Genomic DNA, 12,848 nt, shown 5'->3' with positions numbered 1-12,848 from the left:
TCAAAAATGTTTCCCTGTGCAGCCAGAATAACTGCTTGGTTTATGTTTTTCTTATGATAACTAATATCTTCCATCGTTACAAATTAGTTTTGACATTCAGAGGATACAGTGTTAATTTGTTGTTGTTTTTTTTTTTTGTTTGTTTTGTTTTTTTGGTGATTTGTATTTATTTGTGACCCCCACCCAACAGTGCATTTAACAATTCAGTTTTGTAAAGACTTGAATACCTTGCTTTATATACTGGTGGCATGCATAAGACAATAGGAAATTAAATCTTAAATTGCATATAACTGTATGCATTCTGTGTGTCTCAGTGCGTATTGTTGAGTCCCAGAGCTCTCATAACCTGAATACTGCGATATCTTCCCAGATGCACAAACCGGGCTGTTGGGTAGACCTCTCAGGGGAGAGTAATTATCACTGTGGCTTTCTGAAGTGTGCAGCCTGTGGCTTTGTATCATACGGATAATGAGGAGAAATTGGCTCGATGCGTTTTCCGGACACATTCATATTTCAGTTTCTGGTTTTCGGGATAACAAACCAATTTTTGTCAAATTGATTTATGCGTCTGCAAGGTTCCTGCAGAAGCGAACGCAGCAGGGTTTCCGGGGTGCTTTCTGTGTGGCGTTGTTTTTTAGACGCCCCTAAAAACGCGCCGCGAACTGGGCCGTCAAACGGGTCACGGTTTGGCTCAGAACATCCGTCTGGCTGCCGGCGGCCTGGGAGTGGACACAGTCACGTGGTTCTGTTTTATTTGGAGGAGCTGTGACCAGCTAACATGGGCAGGCTGCAGGTGAAGGCCACTGCGTTCCAGCGTGAGTGAGTAAGCGTCTGAGCAGGAAAGGAACTGACGTAACATTTCAGCATTCAATAACCCGAAGAGAATGCATGCGCTGTTACGAAATTCCCTTACTGCAGATTAATGGGATCGTCATATTATGGTATGATGCAGAGGTTTCACAAAATGCAGTTCAACGATCCCTTGACTCATGCTTATATTTTATTTTGCTTGTAATATGTCCACAAAGTTTGTGATCCAGTTGTGTGGTTTTTTTTTTCCCTTGAAAAGGCTGAACTATTTGTTTACACGTGCCTGCTTGTATGCGTCATCTGTAGCTCAAGTTATTTTTTAGCTAACAGGTTATTTTTAGGGCAAAGGGCAAAGCGTTGAAATTGGCATAACAACATACGTCACAGGTACTTTTTTTTGGTCCATTGGTCTGAAACCAGGATTTCCAAAGTAGATCTTGCATTTGTTTAGCTGGAGTGTTTTTGCACAGAATTCTTATTGCATTCCTTTCTACGTCTGGCACCCTGGGGGGAGGGGGGGGGGGCATGGCTGGGAGGGGTGGAGGTGGAGGACTTTGGTTCAGGTTCCCCACCAAACCACCCCCCCCCCCCCCCAACTCCCCTAGTTCCTCGACAGTTTGTTTGAAATGAACACCTGTAACCCCAGAACATGCAGGTGAACTTCGGTCTCAGCCTACACATTACCTGCTGAAGTACCACTTTACCTGTTAAAAGGAACCTTTCTTCGAAAGAAATCTAACTCTAATCTAGCAAGAAGGGTAAATAAATAGAGTCGTTTGTCTGTTCTTGGTATCCAGGGGTGTAGTTTTAATGCTCACTCATTAGAATGCATCTGTGCTCAGTAAACCAAATGGCTTCATTTCAAACCAATCAGAGACTAGTGAAACACCATTTTTAATACTTCAACAATGGTTTCGACACATGTTGACAGTTGTGCAATGTTTGATATGTACAGTGTATGCATCGATTTCATGTCACTTTATTTGATCTGGTCACGGTAATTGGTTTGTTCATTCCACAGTGGCATTCCTTTGTCACTTAACAAAGGTGCAACTACACATTTATTTTATATTGCTTCATTAGAATTTGCTAAACTATGCTGAATGCTTGATAAGCTCACTACAGCTTAACGTTAAGAAAATGATAAATAAAGGCTTATTTTTTTAAGGATGGGGACGGTTGATATACGAAATTACTTCGTGCATTGGACGGGGTCATGGCCACTTGTAATGCACTTAGTCTCACGGTTTAAGAGCTTATCTGGAGCCTTATCAGTCCTGTTTGTAGGTGTCGATTGATGACTGAGTGCTCTCATTCTGTCTGTGCATTGCAGAGATCTTTATGTTGAAGGGGCCTTCTGAAAGCATGTGCAGCAGAGCAGACTGACAAAATCTATCGATCGGAATGCAAGCAAGCCCGGAAAAAAGCCTGGTGCTTTTCACACTTTGTTTGTCTGTCCAGGGACAAGGTGTGGTGCTGGTACTGATATCCATGTGAGAGTTCACGTGCCTGGTTCGTTGTCAGTGATACACAGGGATGGATTCCTGATTAAGGTGTTAGTCTGCCACCAGTAACAGGTTAGCTTTGCTACCTGTGGCCTTTCTACACCAAAATAGGTCAGACCAAACAACTGGTTTAGAGCTATAAATAGTATAATTCCACGACCACATTCCTTTCAACATAAGTATTATGCCAAGTGCAGTAAGCAGTAATGGTTTATTTTGCCATCGGCCGTTCGCAGCTAAACACTTTCAGAATCCTCCGCAGCCTTTGTGGTTAATAAATAATATGTTTTAACTATAGTCACGCCCCTACTGCTTTCATTTGGTGGCGGGGGTGTGGTAAAGACCAGTGCATAGCAACATGAGAACTAAGAATACTAACCCTAACAAAAACATTCCTTTCAGCCTGTCTATGATCATCATATACTCATAAACTTGACTGCATCAGTCCTGCACTTGAACACCCCTGTCAGTCAGTAAACATGTCCAAGCTGTAGACATGTACTTCAGCTTTCCCCTCGTCTTTTGCTCTGCTTCAGTGATTTCGTTTTTTAACTTTATTTATTTTTTTATGATGAACAGCGGTGTGTTTCAACGGCTTCTTGTTTCTCAAGGACAGAAACCAGGCGGAAGCGTATTACCCCCCCCGCAGAAGCACTTTATCAGCTGGGTTAGGTCACCAGCGTGTGACGTGCGTGTGTGTCCTTTCACCGCGTCACTGCCGGAAACTGGTTCCCTTTACCGGATCGGTTTGGCCCGCACAGCGCATACTTTCAGACAGAGCATTACCAGAGCAGCTCGGGGTTTCCCATCCGTCTGCTGCCGCTCGTAACGCTGAGGGCAGCTGGGCCTTGACCTTGTAAACCTGCCCATGCAAACGTTAATCAGCGGCAAATGGTTATTCTCTTTTTCCGGGGGCCGAGGTGAAAAAGGCGGTGTCGCCGAAGATGAGGAAGGGTGGTGTTTATGGGATGAAGAAGGGTGTTGCGGCTGAGGTGAAAAAGGGTGGTGATGGATTGCTTGTGGGGAAATGATCAGGCATAAATGGGAACTTAAAAAAATACTCAAGTACTGCCAAGTGTGCCTGAATAAGTCATCCTTGCTCATTTAATCATTTTATACTCATTACCTTTGTTAAAACGCTGATGTGCTTTGATGTAATGTGTGGAGTTTGGTGGAATGGTAGTTTTAAAGCTTTTTGAATTTTTTCCCACTTTGGAATGCTCGACTTGGTCATCAGCAGCACTCGTTAGTTCAACGTTCACGGTCAGTTCAGGAGAAATTGTCAGTTTGAGGAAACTGACTGGAAAAAGCGCTCGCCTCCAAAACGTGGATCGTGGCTGGAGGGACGTTCACCTGCTCTTTTTGCATTCTGTTGCCAAGTGATACTCATCGCAGTAGCGTTGCCTCAACTGCCAGATTTGCACAATGCTGGTGAGCTGACAGCAATGCTGATGACTGACCACAAGTGGGCGCTGTGCGTTTTCTGGCTGGGTTGGTAGATTGCCAAAATGGTATTTGAAAAAGGGTTAGGTGACCAAAATTGTGTAAGGCATTGCTAAATCTTGCATTGCCTCAATTTGTTGTTCTGTAAATACCTGCAAAAAAGGAGAAATTTTTTTTTCAATTAAACAAAATATGGATATTTTCATGGTTCGTTGGGCAATATAATAACTTTTTTCTTTCAAGTTCTTTAGTTTATGATGCCAGATTTTTTTGTAAGCTGATCTGCATCAGTGAATGGGCAGGTAAAGAAAAGAACATTCTGTTACTGGTACGCACTCAGATATGAGCAGCAGGTAACAACAGAAGTAAACATTAACAACAATAAAATAATGCACCTGAACAGGAGGCAGACTGTACTGTACTGCACAATACAATACACCAATTAGACACACAGTGCTCACGTTAACTTAATTTCAAGGTCATTTAACATAGCTGCTCATATGACATTGAAAGAAAACAAGGGTATGGCACTTAACGAAGACAATCAAAAAGCAAACAGTGAGATCTTATCAACGTTAGATTAGATTCTCCCAGAATTTTTTTCCTTAACAGAGACTTTGTATGGGAAGCAAAACTCTAAAAAACATTTAATGATCATTCTTACCACATGTCTACTTCTCTAATAGCCATAATTGTAAAAAAAAAAAAAAATTTTTTTTTTGAGTGTGACATCAGTGCTACCTCATGCATTAACTCAATAATTCTTAATGCCAAACCATAACACATACCTAATAGTCATGATTATATTGAAATATTTTGGGGGATTCCCCAAGTAGCTTTAGCTAGTTTGCTAAAGACATTTTCTTTTGAAAAGTGCTTTTGTTTTTTCCTTGTCCTAGCTTATCTATGGAACAGTACTTGTTTAAACAGAACGGGGTTGGGAGCCTGCAGTGCCAGCTCGAAATTGGCACAGGGTAGGGGAACGTTGCCCACAGTTCCTGGGGTTTCTGCGACGTTTGATCCTGTCAAAGACAAAGCAGGTGCCCAGAGGTGGCCAGTTGTTTTCGGTGAGAGATGTACACTCCCCTCTGATAGTTGTTTGCTCTCCCTTATCTGGTCTAGTAGAGTGAACGTGCCTATTTCTGGCAAGTCAAGTGTGTTCGAGTGCATCTGTATATGGGTGCAAGTGCATGACGGTGAATGAAAAGGCAAAACTGAAATTGAATATTTGGGTAAGAATTTAGCTAGACCTAAGTTATATCTTGCTTGTAAGATGTGGTAATATTTTTTTTATTTTTTATTTTTTATTAAGTAAGCAAAAACAAAGTTAACAAAGTCATAAAATAAAATGACCTACTCAAACCAGAACAAAACAGAAAAAGAGGAAAGAAACCCAATAATCAAACAAAGAAGAGAAAGAGAAAAAAATAATAATAATAAAAAATAAGTGAAGAAAAAAAATATATATATATGTATATATAGTGGTCATCCATGCTATTAGCACGCGCACCCGCCAGGCACCCGCCCCCCCCCTCCCACGCACACACACCCGACAACCCCTCACCCCTCACCCCCCACCCCCCCACCCCACAGCACAACCGCCACCCCCCCCAACACAACACCACCAGAGCCGATTGCGAACCCGCCTCCGACTCCACCACCTCCAGCTGCTTGGGCTTCATTGGCTGGGGTATTCTCAAGTTGCTTTGGGGGGGACCCTGGATAGTGGGAGCTTAGAGTCACTGGAGTCTGCATGATTCCTGGCTTCCCAAGGGTCGGGCAGGCCTTCACAATATAATATTTTAATACATCACAATTGATTTCAGCCTCATTTTTAGCCTTCGTTTTAGCAACAAACAAAAAAATACTGAATGAGACTGGGATTAGGGGTCTTAAACTACTGCGGCTGCTGGTCAATGTGATCTTCTTCCAATTAGCAGCCAATGGAGGCCTTAAAAACGAGGTATGCGGACACTTTAAGTCAATCAGCGTCTTAAATCAAGCACTTAATTGTAGGAACACATCAAAACCAGCAGGCACAGCACCCCTCCAGGATATGAGTTTTAGATCCTGGGTTTAGAGTATACCCGATCAGTGTTCAGTGTGATCTAAAATGGCTACTATGACAACTGGTAAGTGTGGCCAGGGTATGAACTTCTTGGCTGTCAAGGAAGCATACTTTGACAAGGTGAGCTGTTTGCCTCATCCATCCACTCTAACCCTAATCCAGTACCAAGTATGTACTATAATCACCTAGAGTAATTTAATTATATATATTCTGGGAGAAGTACACGGTACACGTAAAAGTGATGTTAATAAAGCTTTCTCAAATGTCTGATACAGTCATGGAAATGTTCACTATAAAAGCTATTTTTTGCTCAGAAGGAGATCCGTTGACAATGACCGGAACCACCACGGATAAAGTTCAGTGACATAAACAAATATTTAGTCACCATTATAGCATCATATACCATTCCCATTCTCAAGACCTAAAGGGCACATTCATATCTGAGCTCAGACATGTCTGTTGATGATTTTTCTGTTCTACGGTAACGGTCTGCAGTTGTAATGCTTGTTTTGACAACATGCCACTAACTGCAACCCTTTATCCTTCAACATCGTCACGTGTAATTTGACATTCTTTGGCCATGTTTATTTTTAAATGAGCTGAAACACAAAGACGGATAATCATCCACTATTAATAATATGGGACCGGAGTTGACTCCTGTTTAAAGTAGATATGCAAACAAAAGTATGGAAAATGGAAACCACGCAATGGAAAAATGATATTTTAAGACAAGATGAAAGGGAAGTTTCCTTTTTTGCCCAATTAAAAGGCAAAAAAAGGGAAATGTTCTGCTTTTAGTAAATGTTCTAGTAGTAATATTATTAGCTGTAGTTATAAATAATTCAGATAATTTTTTTATTTTATTTAATTAAAAAAGTTCTGACTGTGGTGCTGCTGTGGGCTTTCTGAGGTTTGTGGTTCGCTCTAACCTCAAGCCTGTTGTTGTGCTGGGGCCTGACTCACTTACAGTATACCTGGGAACTGAAATACCTGAGCGAGGCGAACAAAACAGCGAGCGGTGATGTTATCAGGACCGCAAGGAAAGAGCCGAGGATGTCTCGCTGCGGGAACAGGGGAGGACAACAATAACACTCCGCTGTTTCAGACCGCCGTGTGACAGAATGTCCCAGGATCAGGTACGCGGCACAGGTACAGCACAGAAAATACTGTGAGCAGGGCGGTATGGGCTCGCTGTCACTTCCTGTTCAAAAAACCTCCAATTTGACCATTTAATGTACGCCTGCCGTTAATTTCTACTCTTATAACTCAACTATGGAGGAGTCATTTTTGGGGGCCTTCATATTTTTTTAAGTTGGGGATTCTCTGTTGGACACGATGCTGGTTAATATCATATTTCCTTGGATCTTTCTTTATAAGGATCTCTGGTTTGCAACCTATACAATTAACAGAAATAAATTACATAAATAGACTTTATCAAGACATGGATCAATGCTTAAGGTTTCTAACAGTCTGGCTGAACTGTTTCACATTTTGGTTTTGGCAATTATCTTCTAAATATTATGTATGCATCATATTTTTAACACAAACCAACAATGAGGCAAGAGTCCCTTACATTAATGGTAGTATCGATGTTGTTCAAACTCTCCTGATGTCATGAAGGGTGTACATTTGAGTATGTGTGAACAAGAGAATGAGAGGAGGAGAGAGAAAAGAGAGATAATTTTGTTTTGTTAATCTGTTGAAAGACTTTTTCATATTCTGTAGCAGTGCTTGTTCAAAATGCAGGACCGCTGACAACAAGGGGACAATGTTTATGATTACGCCTTGACTTTTTCCACACTGAGTGACGTCAGGGATGATGGTGGTAGTTTATTCATTGTCAATGACAATTGCTGACAAACTGGATGTAACCCCCCGATATTCAGACATGATCAAACCATCATTTTTCATAAAATGCCAAACATGTAAATAAACTAGTCACTGAATCGTGGACCCAATATAGAGACTTGTCTTCATATTACAATACATAGATTTTTCAGGTCAATGTGGTTAACATGCTACTTTATTTCAGAATAGACACGGCCGAACCATAAATACTAGTAGGCTACCTAGGTTCCTGTTGATCCTATGCTTCCTGTCTTAATATTGAAACAGTAGCTGCTATGGCAACCATCATACATTTATTATGGAAAAATAGGAATAGGAAAAATCTCTGAAATAATATTATTATAGTATTGTTGTGAACATGTGCTCATTAATACTCAGATTCACATATAAGTTAAAAATGAATGAACGAACGAACGAACGAACAAATGAATGAATGGATGGATGAATTAATTAATGAATTAACTGATGAAACATTTCATTTATATAGTATTTTTCCAGACACTCAAGGTGCTTTACAGTGATGAGGGGGCGGTCACCTCAGCCACCACCAATGTCTAGCACGCACCTGGGTGATGGTCGGCAGCATTTTGCGCCGGAACGCTCACCTGATGTGGAGAGGGAGAGAACGATTTTTTTTTTGGTTTAGCCCAGTAGATCAGGGGAGAGAGAGACCCAAGTTTGAAGTTTAGCCAGGACACCGGGGAACCCCCTACTCTTTGCGATAAATGTCACGGGATCTTTAATGACCACAGTGAGTCAGGACCTCTGTTCAACGTCACATCCGAAATACGGAAAGATTTGCAATAAATGTGTGTTTTGTGATGGGTTATTATCGAGTATAATCTTCAGGAAATGCATAAAAACGTGGTTGAAAGCATTCACGTATCTAGTGGGGCAATTTAATGTTCACTGACCTGCCCAATGAAAGTCTCAATAGGCCTACTTGTCTGTAGGCTAAGTGAATCCAGGTAGCTATCAGAGGTGTACGTTTGTCAGAAGGAGGCGTTTCCATTCCACTTTAGTTATTTCGAGGAAGCAGGCAGGCGTGGCCTGCCTATAAAGCCAATTCCGAAAGAATACGTTGGTGTGCGGTTGTTATAGCTTGTAGGCTATAACTAGGATACTGTAGGCAGATGTTTTGAGTGTAACAGTTGTGTGCGCTTCATATTTTCAAACTTTTTTGGCCTTACAATTAACGAGCAATGAGGAGCATCGAAGTTCTATTAACTTTTTTGGTGTTATTGGTGAGTAGCTAGGTTGTTGTGTTGAAGCATCTTTTTTCGTTTCTTAGGTCAGCCGATTCAGTGAAAGATGTTCAACATCAGAAATATAATTTGTGCTACTTTTTGAATGTGCGTGTGAGTGTTTTTTTCTTCTTCTTTCTTTTACAGGTATCTTTCACTGCCGCAGATGAACGCTGTATAAAAAAGTAAGTATACTTACTTGTAGTTGATTGAATTTCAGTTGGGATTGTATTCGTTAACGTTACAGGTTTTACTTTAATCTTAAATCCGAGCCATGTATTTCAAAACTTATTTTTGTTTTTATTTCACCCATGTAGCTGTCAGAGAGACTTCGATCCGTCTAATTTGTGGTATGTTTGGTAAGTCTATGTACAATTTGTTCTATTAATATAATTAAACTCTTATATACCTTTACCTACCTTAATGATTTCTTTAATCTCGTTAGATTCCTGTTTAGAATATTTATAGCCTATTCTGAAAAAGTGAACGGAACTGTAGGCAATTTATATCCAATTATAACTTGTACAGAAAATGATTATTATATACGACTGCATTCGAATTCCAGAGCGAAATGTAAAAACGCGCAAATTTGCGTTGTCGCATGGTATGACCCATTCAGGGAAATGATCCGTTGGATATAGACCTACCACTTCATTTTTTATTTTATTTTTGTGATTTATTTGGTTATTCATGTGAGCTAGTTAATTGTGGCAAGATAGCCTACCTTAATTCTGCGATAACCCACCAAGACCGTACGCTTACGCTATTCATTTATTTATGTGTTTATTCATTCATTTATTTATTTCTGTGTAATTAACCATTTGATCGCAGAGATGTACCCACTCAGTAAGTAAAGTGGTCTTTCCGTTTCACTAATCTGTGTTCTTTTTTTCCAGGGTGATTCTTGTATTTATATCTGCGCTACTTGGATGCGGATTTATCGCCAGCTGCATCAAGATGTGCTGTAGATCGAATAAGCCACCTGTTCCGGTGTTTGAGAGCCACCCCCTTGAAGTCACCGTAATTTCCATCGATCACCATCAAAACACAATGCGCAACATAAGCCCCGCTCCCTGTAAGCATCTTGTCATTTACTCCATGTTTCTAGTGTATTTGGAGGGGGGAATAACCTTATCTGGTTAGCCATTTTAGATGGCTACTTTGAGTGGCACAGTTAGCATATCGGTGCCTAACACCCTTTTGTAGTCCCTTATTCAGCTAGTTCCAACTCCATTTAAGTAAACAGCCGCAGTAAGGCAAGGTATGTTGCAATATGGACATTATGGGTGTCTAACTTGTGAGTTTACTATTATCGGCTATTCGTCAAAGCGGCAGTAAGATGTGAGGTGAAAAGTTTGAGCCCTGCCCATGTATCTTTGTTTCTCGTGCTTTGCTCACCAGCCTTTACCCAATCGCACGCGCCCCGCCCGTTCACGACTGCAGCGGACAGCTTCTCCCCTCCGCCCTACAACCTGTGCACCCTGGACAGCCTGCCGCAGTACGACGAGGCTTTGGCCATGCCCGCCAACGCGCTGGCACGCGTCGGCATCGGAAACGCCGAGGACCTCCCCGAGGAATTCTACGAGACGCGCTCGCCCGACGGGGAGGGGGAGCCGACGGAGTTCACCTGGGAGGCCCCGCGGCGAGAGGGCCTCCGGGACACGCCGGACTACGCGGCGTGGGATGAGGAGGAGGAGGAGGAGCCGCCGGCATACGAGCTGTACGGCGGCGTGGCCGAGGACGAATTTAACGAAGTGGACCTGGATGAACTTGACCCCGCCGAGAGGCACGGGGAGGACGTCGACACCCGCGAACAAAACGTCTGAAGCCGGACTTCGCAAAAAAAAACCCCTGTCACGAAGCCGGGAGATGAACCCAAGGACCCAGACCGCTCTAGAAGTGCAAAGGTCTTGCACTTGGGGGCAAGGAATGGGAGCGTCGCCCGCCGGAAGACAAAAGGCACCAACGCGCAAAATCAGTTTGGGTTTGTTTGTCTAGCTGGAGCCTGTGCCCTATGGCCTACACTCCCCCCCCCACCTCCATTTCACCACATGCGTTCGGCTCTGATAAGGCGCTGTGTCACTGTTTACAGTCATGGCTGCTTCAGGCGCGCATGACCGAGCCTTTGCTTTGGTGAAAAACAGAGGGAGCGGAGAGGGCTTCCTGCTCTTGTGTGAAACCCTCATTGTTCTCGTCGTGAAAAAAAAAGGGCCAACACCGCCCCCTGCCTCCCCCACGCGCCCCCCCCCCCCCCCCCCCCCCGCCCCCCGCCCCCCCAACCCTCGGCCCACTCTGTCGTCTGTCAGGTTTAACTGGAGTTTGGCCTCGGTAATTATTTTTACATCAGAGACATTTCACTGAACACCAGAGACTGAGTCACCTGTTACTGTTGTTCCTGGTACTAAGAGTATTTAAGGGTGTTATCAAATACCCAAGCGCTGAAATCTCTCTTGCCCATTAAGGTTTGGTCTGAAGTGCTTATCTTACAAAATCACTACCCGGACCTATTGTTTCGTTTTAATCTCTGAGGTATATAAATGCGTATCTGCACAGATACCAAAAGATTTTTTTTTAATTGGCACACATTTTGTGCCACACATTGGTTTGTATTGAAGCTACCATGTGACCACATGCACATGTATTGACTGAATCCTATATCGTATATGTCCACGACTTGCTGCCTTTGTGTGTATATGTTGTTTAATATGTACATGGAGATATATTTTTATTTGTGTGTTTTGAACTTTCAGTATTTACTAAATGTTTTTTTAATGATTGTTTATGCTGGTTTACAGGAATTTTGTACATAGATTTTCTTGATAATTGTTTTAATAAGTGCCAGCACAGATTGTTGTTTTAAATATTGTTTTAAAAACAATGAATGTCACATACTTTCTTGTTATCGACTCTAAGTATCTTCCAACTCTTGACACATGTTGTTTGTAATTGATACAAATTATTTTGACAAAATCTATATAAAGTACAGAAATACAGGGCTTCCGTGATGTTGAAGATATTTAGTGTATGAAAATTTGTCTCGGCATTTTCTACAGGGAGTGCAAAATAAATATTTACAAAAGTCTGATGTCTTTTGGATGAGGCAGAATAGGAAATGTGTACTGAAGTAAGGATTTCAGCCAGTTCACTTGTTGCAAGTAGCAAGCAAATGGATCTGCACAAGATTTCTTGTGACACCTGTCTTTTTCCAGATATTTCCTGCTATCTAGTGATAGTATACTGGATTTTATTCATTTATTTGTATCTATTCTTGACTGGATGTTTCTAGTACAAAACACTGTGTAAGTACTATTGGTACTTATTAGGTAGTTCCTTGAAGAAAGCTAGTCAGCTATAATTTTCAGAGCAGCTTTGTGAAATTATTTATTTGCTCCTTGCTGATTGTCATCGTGCTGACTTAGAATAGCCTACTTGCAATTAAAATAAAATTTAAAAAAAACTGTGTTGCCACAGGTTTGGCCTGTGCTTCAGATCTTACAGCAAATCAGAGGTGGAAAGTCCAGGGCTCAGAAAGTAAAAGGCCTGCCATGTATTTCTTCCACCCATGAACTCAGTTCAGTTCTACCCCCGGGCTAAAGAACTGTGCTCATTAGCACAGTCCAGGCGATTGGAACAAAACACTGAAGGGGACCTTTACTGTCTTTTGCCTGGACTTTCCACCTCTGCGGCACATTCAAATGAACGTGAACATTAATAGCAAACCACGGTCCATGAAACATTGAAAATGCAACATAGAAAAATGCGCAATTTTAAAAACGTGCTCTTAGAAGAACAGAAAGTTTTTTACTGAGAATCATTCAATGAATCCTGAAAGGAGGTATCATTCTCAGAATGCCAACTTTCTCATTTTAAAATAACGTGTATTGAAGTTGTAAATCGGACAAAACAATTAAAAATCTGATTAAAATGTTA

General features: G+C 41.7%; 1 protein-coding gene across 2 annotated transcripts; it reads left to right on the top strand.

Moving 5' to 3' along the window:
- Positions 1 to 8,732: 8,732 nt before the first annotated feature.
- LOC135235399 (transmembrane protein 52B-like) lies at positions 8,733 to 12,848 on the top strand. Of its 2 annotated transcripts, XR_010324373.1 has the most exons (6): positions 8,733 to 8,918; positions 9,066 to 9,103; positions 9,236 to 9,277; positions 9,815 to 9,993; positions 10,320 to 12,389; positions 12,425 to 12,848. XR_010324373.1 is itself a non-coding variant. In XM_064300887.1 (5 exons), exons 1-5 carry the CDS (start codon positions 8,877 to 8,879, stop codon positions 10,742 to 10,744), a joined length of 726 nt encoding a protein of 241 aa, XP_064156957.1. In that variant the 5' UTR covers positions 8,733 to 8,876; the 3' UTR covers positions 10,745 to 12,848. The 2 variants fall into 2 exon arrangements, 1 of the variants encoding a protein (XP_064156957.1); XM_064300887.1 differs by having other exon boundaries at positions 10,320 to 12,848.

The sequence above is a fragment of the Anguilla rostrata genome, chromosome 11, assembly GCF_018555375.3.
Source record: "Anguilla rostrata isolate EN2019 chromosome 11, ASM1855537v3, whole genome shotgun sequence".
Taxonomy (NCBI): Eukaryota; Metazoa; Chordata; class Actinopteri; order Anguilliformes; family Anguillidae; genus Anguilla; species Anguilla rostrata.
Note: the sequence above shows the minus strand (reverse complement) of the source record. Positions and strands in the feature narration are given on the sequence as shown.